Here is a 10,593-nt window from a genome sequence, read left to right on the forward strand (position 1 = left end):
TAGAAGACCTTGTTTGTACTGGCATCTGCAACGGGGTTTCCTCGTAGCCGGAGGGAATTCCGGAGCTTCTGAGTGGTTGCTGAGATGACGTTTGGCTGACGTCGTTTCTGGGAATGTCCTCGCCGGTGATTGGTTGGTTGCCGGGTTGCGGAGGAGCCTCGAAGTTCTTCTGAGAGAGTCTGCTTTAGCAAGACTTTGCGTTCTGCAGAGTTACGAAGCTTCAACTGAAGTGTTTGAGTTCTGAGATGGTTGATCGCCTGATGGTTCAGCTTGTGAGCACAAGTTAGAGTGCTCTCCACACGGCGACAAGGCCTTGCTCGAGAAAGCAAGTATAGTGTAAGTGGGTCCGTTCGAAGACAGAGATCCTACAGTGTGTTGCAGCCATCAATATCAAAATTTGTTTATATTTACAGAATACAATTTATTTGGTCAGTGAAACACGGGAAACTTTTTTTTGTACTTTTTTCCCAATTAAATAAAGGTTAAAGAGAATTAACAAATTACAGATTCTTGATTTTATTGCATTTTACAGAGTATAATACACAATCTATCTATCATCTATCTATCTATCTATCTATCTTATACTGTGTGTGTGTGTATATATATATATATATATATATATATACATATTTGACAGATAGTTAGCTAATTTCAATTTAAATAACATTTGCACCAAAAATTTGCTGTCCCCTCTTCTCATTTTCAGTTGTTTGCTCATAAGCTGTGTTACTTGGGTTGGTTCATTCAGTAGCATTTGTGCACCACACTTAGCGCTCCCATGAAACTGATGATTGTGATGAAATCCGAACACAAGTTGTCAGAGGAGATACATTCTAAACGCAAATGGAAATTATAAACAATAAACAAATCACGGCTGACAGCTAGTGTTTGAATAACCAAAAACATACCCTGGAAAGAGGGCTTTTCTCAATGGAGTTAGTTTTGTGTCTTTTTATGCAATCAAACATACTGTGTTTAAGAGCAAAACTAATTATATTGTAATTAATAAAATAAAAGGTTACAAATAAAATTCCTGCTAAGAATTGTTCAATTACAAAAATATTGATAACAAAACTCTCTGCATTGCAAATAAATATTATCTTTCCTTTATGTAGTTCCCAAAATTTTCATTACACACTCATAAATTTTGCTCTCTGCTCTGCTGTAATTTTTTTGCGGGTCTAAAATCTTTGTTTGCGAGTTGAAAAGTTTTGCTTGCGAGTAAAACTGCATCTCAGTGGGTGGTAACGTGGTAAGATGTGTTTCTATCAGTCACTCTTGGTTGGCGCAATAGCCACACCCACTGTGCTGTCCCGCAGAGAGTGAGGTTGTGGTGTGAAGAACAACACGTCATTGTCTAATGTCATAATCTCCTGTAGAGCACACTTAAGTGAATGTAGGTAACCAGTTAACTTTGAAAGATTTTCAGTGGTCCTGGTTATTATTTTATATGCGCTGCATGCTGTTACCATGATAATCTTGTGTAGTCTTGACAAACTACTGTATATCATTAGAAGGATTTAGAATTTCTGTCAGGACTCAGTACAGGCAAAATGTGCTAAATCAAACCGGTATAGTATTTATTGACATTTCAAATTAAATAAGACATTAAGACAATAAGACATAAGACAATTTATTTATGATCACAGGGCTTCACTATAAACATCCATTAGTCCAAAAGTGTGCATATTTGGAGAAATATTGATGGATTCCCACATATTTACTTCATATTTCTTAAAAAAAAAAAAGTAATTTAAGCTTGAAGTAATGTATAATACTTTGTCTGTTTCTGGTCGCATGACTTTAATCACAGACAGATGATTCGATTCAGATCTGTCAACCATCTTACGTGTCATAACTTCCCCCCGTCTATGATGATATTTCGTGTTCTGTCTGTACATAAATAATAGATAACATTTCTGCAGATGAAACATGAAGCCAGTAAATAAACGATTACGACTGTGTGGTTTGTATGTGTTTTTCATGCATTTTATTTGTATAAGAATAAATATGTTAATATGAGAAACGCTAAACAGGTGCAACATTTAGCCAACTATAGAAAGTCACAAATAATATATTTCTGCTTCATATAATCAAAATCCACTTTAGATCGCAATCAGATTATATTACAAACACTAGATGGTGTTTTAAAGTGAGTTTTGAGAGAGAAAAAAAAGTATTAATCTCATTAATTATCACAATTATCAATTCCTGCTTAGTCTCTGGCACTGTTCCTGCATTTTTAAAGCATGCAGTTGTCCACCCGCTGCTTTAAAAGCCCAATGCTGATGTAAAATGTTAGAATAATTATCGTCCTATCTCAAAATTGCCTTTTTTTTTCAAAAGTTATGGAAAAACTTGTCCAATCACAGTTACTGCCGTTTTTAAATTCGACTCTGGTATTTGAACCATTTCAATCAGGTTTTACAGCCTATCATAGCACTGAAATGGCTTTGCTAAAAGTGATGAATGATTTGCTACTTGCGGTGAAAATGCAGAATTTATTTTATTGGATTTAAGTGCCGCTTTTGACACAGTTGATCACGACATCCTTTTGTCACGCCTTGAACATTGGGTAGGTATTAAGGATATGGCATTATCGTGGTTTAAGTCATATCTTAAATCCAGGACACTTTCAGTGGCTATCGGCCAGTTTTCCTCATCATCAGTTTCTCTCCCTTGTGGGGTTCCTCAAGGGTCCATACTGGGGCCATTACTTTTTAATCTGTACATGCTTTCACTTGGTAATATAATTAGGAAATATAAAATCTCTTTTCATTTCTATGCGGATGATTCTCAGTTATATGTTCCATTCAAATCTAGACATTCTCTGCAGTCTCTTATGGACTGTCTGAAAGACATTAAAACCTGGATGGTGAATAATTTCCTCCAGCTAACTAATGAAAAAAACTGAGGTGATTAGTTTTGGTCCCTCTAAAACCAGAAACTCTATAGTTAGTAACTTAGACAGTCTCACTCCATATGTTAAGTCACATGCAAAAAAATAGGTGTTATTTTTTACTCAAAAGTGAACAGCAAATTAGCTCAGTTGTTAAAAACAGCTATTATCAATTGAGAATCATTTCTAGACTTAAATGCATGAATAACTTTTTCCAAATCTTGAAAGGAAAGTGTTGATTTATCACATCACGATCGGACTACTGTAATTCCTTATACCAAGGTCTTCCTCAATCTTCACTGGCTCGTTTGCAGATGGCCCAGAATGTAGCGGCCAGATTGTTAACTGGTGCAAAAAAACATGATCATATCACTCCAATTTTAGCGTCGCTCCACTGGCTTCCGATCTCCTTTAGAATTCAATTCAAAATGTTGTTGATTGTTTTTAAAGCACTTAATGGACAAGCCCCATCATACATTTCTGATCTTATCTCATTTAATTCTGCTCCTAAGTCCCTCAGAACTGCTAATAAAGCTATATATGTCCCACGGTCACGACTTAAGTTTAAAGGTGACAGAGCCTTTGCGGTAGCTGCTCCACGGTTATGGAATCAGTTGCCGCCTGACATTAAGAGTGCTCTATCTATTTCGGTTTTTAAGTCTAGACTTAAAATGCGTCTTTATTCTATGGCCTTTCCTGATTTTTAATTTATGGATTAGTATTGTTATCTTGGATTTTAATTTGTATTTTATTTTATTTTAGTGTATTTTATTTTATACTTTACTGTATTTTATGATTGTTTTGTACAGCACTTTGGTCAGTGTAAGCTGAATTTAAATGTGCTCTATAAATAAAATGTACTTACTACTTACATAAATTGTTATGTGGTAATTATAGCTATAATGGACCTCTAATCGTGTGCGATTATATAATGAATTTGTCAAAAGAATTCACAATGTAAGAAGGACATGTTTTATTTTCTAGGAAGATGGTTAATAATAGGCGGGTAAATGTATATACAGCTCTGGAAAAAAAATAAGAGACCATTGCAAAATTATTAGTTTCTCTGGTTTTACTATTTATAGGTGTGTTTGAGTAAAATAAACATTTTTGTTGACAACATTTCTCCCAAATTACAAATGAACATATTGTCATTTACAGCATTTATTTGCAGAAAATGACAACTGGTCAGAAAGAAAACAAGTTCATATTCATTTTTTTAACAAAACAATACTAATGTTTTAACTTAGAGTCAACTTAGGGTTTAGAGTTCAGAAATCAATATTTGGTGGAATAACCCTGATTTTCAATCATAGCATTCATGCGTCTTGACATGCTCTCCACCAGTCTTTGCTGTTGTGTGACTTTACGCCACTCTTGGCGCAATTGAAGAAGTCCTCATTCCACACCTTGATTGACCTGGCTTTGTGGCATGGATCATTGTACTGCTGGAAGAAACAATCCTCAGAATTGGGGAACAATGATGGTACTGCAAAAATTGACAGCAGAACAGAGAACAAAATTTATGAGTACATAATTAAAAGTTTGGGAACTACATTAAGGAAAGAGTATATTTATTTGCAATGAAAAGAGTTGTTATCAATAACACTATTTTTGTAATTAAGAAACAATCTTAGCAGGATTTTTTTGCAAACTTTTAATTTTTAATTACAATATAATTAGTTTTGCTCTTAAACACAGTATGTTTGATTGCATAAAAAAGACACAAAAGTAACTCCATATCTCTTTCACTCGCTCGATTTCTGGTATATTGTATATAATTTGCGTGCATTAGGGAGCCGCAAACAATATGTGGGAGAATCCCGACCTACTGGCAGAGGTGGAATGTCCATCATTGTCACATTTGAAAGTTGTATATTTAAAAAAAGTTAGTACCGCTGGTACTTTTTGCTGCTCACCGACAGTGACATTGATGCTCTGACTGAGTAGCAAAGTACCGGCAAAATGTGAGAAGTGCTGGTAACTGCATACTGGTGTATACCGGCCCACTTCGAGCACTGACCATGACGCAGTGTTGAGCTCCCTCCACATCAGTAGCACTTACATGTACCAAAGTTAACTGTTTTTTACCCTATCTTAATATGTTGTATGTTGATGACAGTATGTTGATATATTATTCACCTGAGTTTTCATATAATTTTATTCAGAAAAATATATTAAAATGTAATTTTAGTTTTCAGGCTGTTGACAGTATTTTCTGATTTATGGAGCGATAAAAAGAGATATAATATGTTAGGTATTTTATATTTTAGATTAGTTATTAGATAACTCGTAATATATAAAAAAAAACATGAAAAAAGTATTCTGAACCTGGCCTTATTCAATGTTCAGATTTCTGTTCTGGAAATATATATCAAATAAGTGCATATTCAATTAGTTAATGCATCATTTATATATTTAAACGTAACATTTCAGAAAACTTGTAATACAAACTGATTGTCTTAATGTATTGTGACTGACCAACTGGGAAAAGTATGGTGATAATATTTTTACCCTATTCACCTGTAGTGTCTTGCCGTAACAGCAGGCAACTTCATTAAGTCTTTACATTAAAGTTTTTTCAAGCTCTATAGTTTTAAATAACGGTCTCTTTTTCCAGCGGTATGGGTTCTGTAAGTCCTCCAAGGTTGGAAATGAAGAATCAGAAGTGGAATGTGAGATTTACAAAGCTCAGGTATAACTCTCTATAACATAAACAAATTAACCAAGTTAATTTGTCCTGACTAGCTGTATTGTCTTTGTTCTAATTATTTCAGAACATAACTCATCCAATGAAACACCCTGCTCAGTCAAGAAAAGACTGTAAATTCCATGGCTTCCCACCCCCCCACTATCCAGGACATAACCTGCCTCACCCGGAACATGCAAGCCATGAGGACAAGGGCGGGGACAAAAGGCCTGACCGAGGGGGCCGTCCAGGACACTCAAGCCATGAGGACAAGGGCAAGGACAAAAGGCCTGACCAAGAGGACCATCCACAACACGCAAGCCATGAAGACAAGGGCAGGGACAAAAGGCCTGACCGAGGGGGCCGTCCAGAACACGGAAGCCATGAGGACAAGGGCAGAGACAAAAGGCCTGACCAATTGGGCCGTCCAGAACGCGCAAGCCATGAGGACAAGGGCAGGGACAAACGGCCTGACCGAGGGGGCCATCCAGAACACGGAAGCCATGAGGACAAGGGCAGAGACAAAAGGCCTGACAAAGTGGGACGTCCAGAGCATGTAAGCCATGAGGACATGAGCAGGGACAAAAGGCCTGACCGAGGGGGCCGTCCAGAACACGGAAGCCATGAGGACAAGGGCAGAGACAAAAGGCCTGACCAATTGGGCCGTCCAGAACGCGCAAGCCATGAGGACAAGGGCAGAGAGAAACGGCCTGACCAATTGGGCCGTCCAGAACACACAAGCCACGAGGACAAGGGCAGGGATAAACGGCCTGACAAAGGGGGCCGTCCAGAACACGCAAGCCATGAGGAGAAGGACAGGGACAAAAGGCCTGACCAAGGGGGCCGTCCAGAACACGCAAGCCATGAGGACAAGGGCAAGGACAAAAGGCCTGACCAAGGGAGCCGTCCAGAACACGCAAGCCATGAGGACAAGGGCAGGGACAAAAGGCCTGACCGAGCGGGAGGGCCAGAACACGCAAGCCATGAGGACAAGGGCAGAGAGAAACGGCCTGACCAATTGGGCCGTCCAGAACACACAAGCCACGAGGACAAGGGCAGGGATAAACGGCCTGACAAAGGGGGCCGTCCAGAACACGCAAGCCATGAGGACAAGGGCAGGGACAAACGGCCTGACCGAGGGGGCCGTCCAGAACATGGAAGCCATGAGGACAAGGGCAGGGACAAAAGGCCTGACCGACGGGGCCGCCCAGAACAAGCGAGCCATGAAGACAAGGGCAGTGACAAAAGGCCTGATGAAGGGGGCCGTCCAGAACACGCAAGCCATGAGCACAAGGGCAGAGACAAAAGGCCTGACCGAGGGGGCCGCCCAGAACAAGCAAGCCATGAAGACAAGGGCAGTGACAAAAGGCCTGATGAAGTGGGCCGTCCAGAACACTCAAGCCATGAGGACAAGGGCAGGGACAAACGGCCTGACCGAGGGGGCCATCCAGAACACGGAAGACATGAGGACAAGGGCAGGGACAAAAGGCCTGACCGAGGAGGCCGTCCAGAACATGCAAGCCATGAGGACAAGGAGAGAGAAAAAACCAGAACATGCAAGCCATGAGGACAAGGGCAGGGACAAAAGGCCTGACCAAGGGGGCCGTCCAGAACATGCAAGCCATGAGGACAAGGGCAGGGACAAAAGGCCTGACCAAGGGGGCCGTCCAGAACATGCAAGCCATGAGGACAAGGGCAGGGACAAAAGGCCTGACCAAGGGGGCCGTCCAGAACATGCAAGCCATGAGGACAAGGGCAGGGACAAACGGCCTGACCAAGGGGGCCGTCTAGAACACGCAAGCCATGAGGACAAGGGCAGGGACAAAAGGCCTGACCAAGGGGGCCGCCCAGAACACGCAAGCCATGAGGACAAGGGTAGGGACAAAAGGCCTCCCCAAGAGGGCCGCGCAGAACACGCAAGCCATGAGGACAAGGGCAGGGACAAAAGGCCTGACCAAGGGGGGCGTCCAGAACATGCAAGCCATGAGGACAAGGGCAGGGAGAAACGTCCTGACCGAGGGGGCCGCCCAGAACAAGTAAGCAATGAGGACAAGGGCAGAGACAAAAGGCCTGACCAAGGGGGCCGTCCAGAACATGCAAGCCATGAGGAGAAGGGCAGAGACAAAAGGCCTGACCAAGGGGGCCATCCAGAACACGCAAACCATGAGAAGAAGGGCAGGGACAAAAGGCCTGACAAAGGGAGCCGTCCAGAACATGCAAACAATGAGGACAAGGGCAGATGGTTGGGTGGTAGGGGGTGGGGCGACAAAATGCCTGACCGAGGGGGCCATTCAGAACACGCTAGCCATGAGAACAAGGGCAGGGACAAAAGACCTGATCGAGGGGGCCGTCCAGAACACGCAAGCCATGAGGACAAGGGCAGGGACAAAAGGCCTGACCGAGGGGGCCGTCCAGAACACGCAAGCCATGATAACAAGGGCAGGGACAAAAGGCCTGATCGAGGGGGCCATCCGGAACACGCAAGCCATGAAGACAAGGGCAGGGACAAAAGGCCTGACCGAGGGGGCCCTCCAGATCATGGAAGCCATGAAGACAAGGGCAGGGACAAAAGACCTGAGGGCCGCCCTGAGTTCCCCTACCGTGGCTTTGTAAAAATACCCACCTCTATTTATCCAATCTGTCCCTTCCTTCCACCATGTCTCTGCCAGGGCCCTTCAGACCATGTACCCCCTCCTCCTCCTCCTACTCAGTAACTAACACTAAAATCTGCTGAGGAACTCTTAACATTCAAAACTGAACAACATGAGAATGTTCAGTCAAATAAATATTCTTTACTGACCTGTGTGGTTGAGTGATAATGCTCTCAAAACATAGCTGAATAGGTATATGTATATACTGAGGTATAGCTACTAGGTATATGTATATACTCATGTATAACTGTAAATAAACGTGGGGATACCCGAAAAAGAAATTGCCAAGAACAATGTAACAAAACATACGATGTGAAAACATCAACCAACATACAACAGAAGATGTGAAAACATCAACCACTGTACATTGAGTGGGCTCATATCATGAGCAATCCAATTTTCCTTAATCGTCAAGCTATCTTATCTCAAAAGATCACGAAAACATACTGTAACTTTTGTCCTTAGTCCAAAAAGACCATTTGCTGTAGTGATAAACACATCAATACACAATCAGCCACACTTAAAGTCACAAAGATAAAGCAGAATGGATGCTATTATTCTTTAATATCTAGCAGTTAACCTCAACTTTAGAAACAAGTGGCTGAAGTTTATTTTTAAAAGATCTGATTTCAATCTGGGGCCGGTTGCATAAAAGGTTTAGACTAGTTTTAAAAGTTAGTCATCTTTTTTTGTTTTTTATTTTAAGACTGGTCATATTTTTTTTTACTTTATGCAGCTGGCATACTTTACTGGCATTACTTTATGCAGTAATGATGTAATTCAATGTGAGTAGCACATTTCGTGTGCATTGTCGCAATATAACAGACATTGCCACACACTTAAGTGTGGTTCAGTTAAAAACTATATTAGACAGAAAACTTAACAATGTACTATATAATATAGAACTTTGAGATTAGCACAGCTCATGTGAAAGGGATGTTTCTTAAAGGCACAGCAGAAAACAAACCTGTTCATTTTTTTTACATTTTCTTCACATTACACATTGACTTAACAATATGTCATTTCATGTCATGTCATATCATATCACGTGATGTCACATCACATGCCACAATATCACATGACCCTTTTAATCACAAAATGCTGTGTTCACAACATCTCTACAACAGTAACAACAACATGATAATGATCTTGCAGCTGCAAGTATCACAGTCCACAAATCACTGTGACAATGTTATGTTTACATGGAAGAGTAAAAAAAACAAGCAAAGTTTAGGAATCAATACACATATGAATATAGGTTTGTTTTCCCATTGGATAGTTTCATGTTGTCTTAGAAAGAAGATTAGTTGATCTAAAAATAAAAGAATCAGAAGACAAGGTTTCAGGATTCATTCTTAGAAAACAGTGCCCTAAAATCTCATGTTTTATGGTTTGGGGACCAAGTGTCATGTCCCAGGCAAGAAAGACAGGAGAAATGGTGAAATCCAAAATCCTGAAGAGTACCCAATATGGTTTTACTAATAAAAAAAATAAATAAAAAAAAACCTGTTCTGCATTTTAACAGCCTTTTCAGCTGACAGCCCCATGGACATTGCTAGGCCGTTATGTACATGAACAGAGTTCACAGAGTGACCTGTCACCTGTACAAGTATAGCTGTACTGTGAGAGTAGGTAATAACCAATCACCAGCCAGCTGTGTTTTATCATCATATGCTCACAGAAGGTAAATCCAATAAAGTGACCCTCTCTTGACAGTGCCTGCCTCCAAAATCAGGGAACAATGCCCAGATTGCCCTGTACAGCTCCCTGAAGATCATGATTATTGAATAATATATTTTCTGTCTCATTCTGTGATAAGAAGCAACATGGAACCAAAGAGGCAAATTATTTCAAATACAACTGATGTTATAGTGATTTTGGAAAACATTATATTAATTTCATAAATTGCCATGTTTGATGCTGTGATAAGCAAACATACAAGCTATTCCTGTTGCCAGGAGTAATTGTTTTATAACACATTTTGAAAAGTAAGTCCACGTAAGATTATGTGAATGTTTTTAAGTAGTGCAAAAGCAAAGAAGGGTAAGTGAAAGGTTTGATCAAAGAAATGAGGGATTAAAAAAATGGGGTATGGGTAAGGTTGGGCATCATTAGAATTTTAATGATTCTGATTCAGATTCTGCTTATCGATTCTGATTCTTATCTATTTCTAATTTTGATTCCAATAAGGTAAAGCAAACTAACAGAAAAAAAAAACCTGAATGCTTTAAAATCGTATAAAATCACTTTTTCTGTGCGTGTGCTTTGGAAGTGTGTGTAGTGCAGAAAGAAGAGCGCGAGTCTTCTTGTGCTTAAATGGTTTAAAGTCATGTTAAAATGTGCACAAAGGAATC

At 40.4% G+C, this 10,593-nt stretch overlaps 1 protein-coding gene across 10 annotated transcripts in view; it reads left to right on the forward strand.

The window, feature by feature from the left end:
* The window catches only part of LOC107689379 (ribosome-binding protein 1-like), a 41,377-nt gene extending 32,974 nt beyond the window's left edge, over positions 1-8,403 (forward strand). The window contains exons 6-10 of one of the 10 annotated variants that reach the window (XM_016487452.1): positions 5,520-5,594; positions 5,677-6,116; positions 6,177-6,536; positions 6,897-7,102; positions 7,143-8,403. In XM_016487452.1, coding sequence (XP_016342938.1) covers positions 5,520-5,594; positions 5,677-6,116; positions 6,177-6,536; positions 6,897-7,102; positions 7,143-8,302 — 2,241 coding nt within the window. In that variant the 3' untranslated portion in view covers positions 8,303-8,403. Of the gene's footprint in view, positions 1-5,519; positions 5,595-5,676; positions 6,537-6,896; positions 7,117-7,142 lie in introns of all 10 variants that reach the window. The other 9 variants (XM_016487593.1, XM_016487676.1, XM_016487375.1 and 6 more) reach the window with 9 other exon arrangements.
* The last annotated feature ends 2,190 nt before the right edge of the window (positions 8,404-10,593 follow it).

The sequence above is a fragment of the Sinocyclocheilus anshuiensis genome, unplaced genomic scaffold (genome assembly GCF_001515605.1).
Source record: "Sinocyclocheilus anshuiensis isolate Anshui unplaced genomic scaffold, SAMN03320099.WGS_v1.1 scaffold345, whole genome shotgun sequence".
NCBI classification, from domain to species: Eukaryota; Metazoa; Chordata; class Actinopteri; order Cypriniformes; family Cyprinidae; genus Sinocyclocheilus; species Sinocyclocheilus anshuiensis.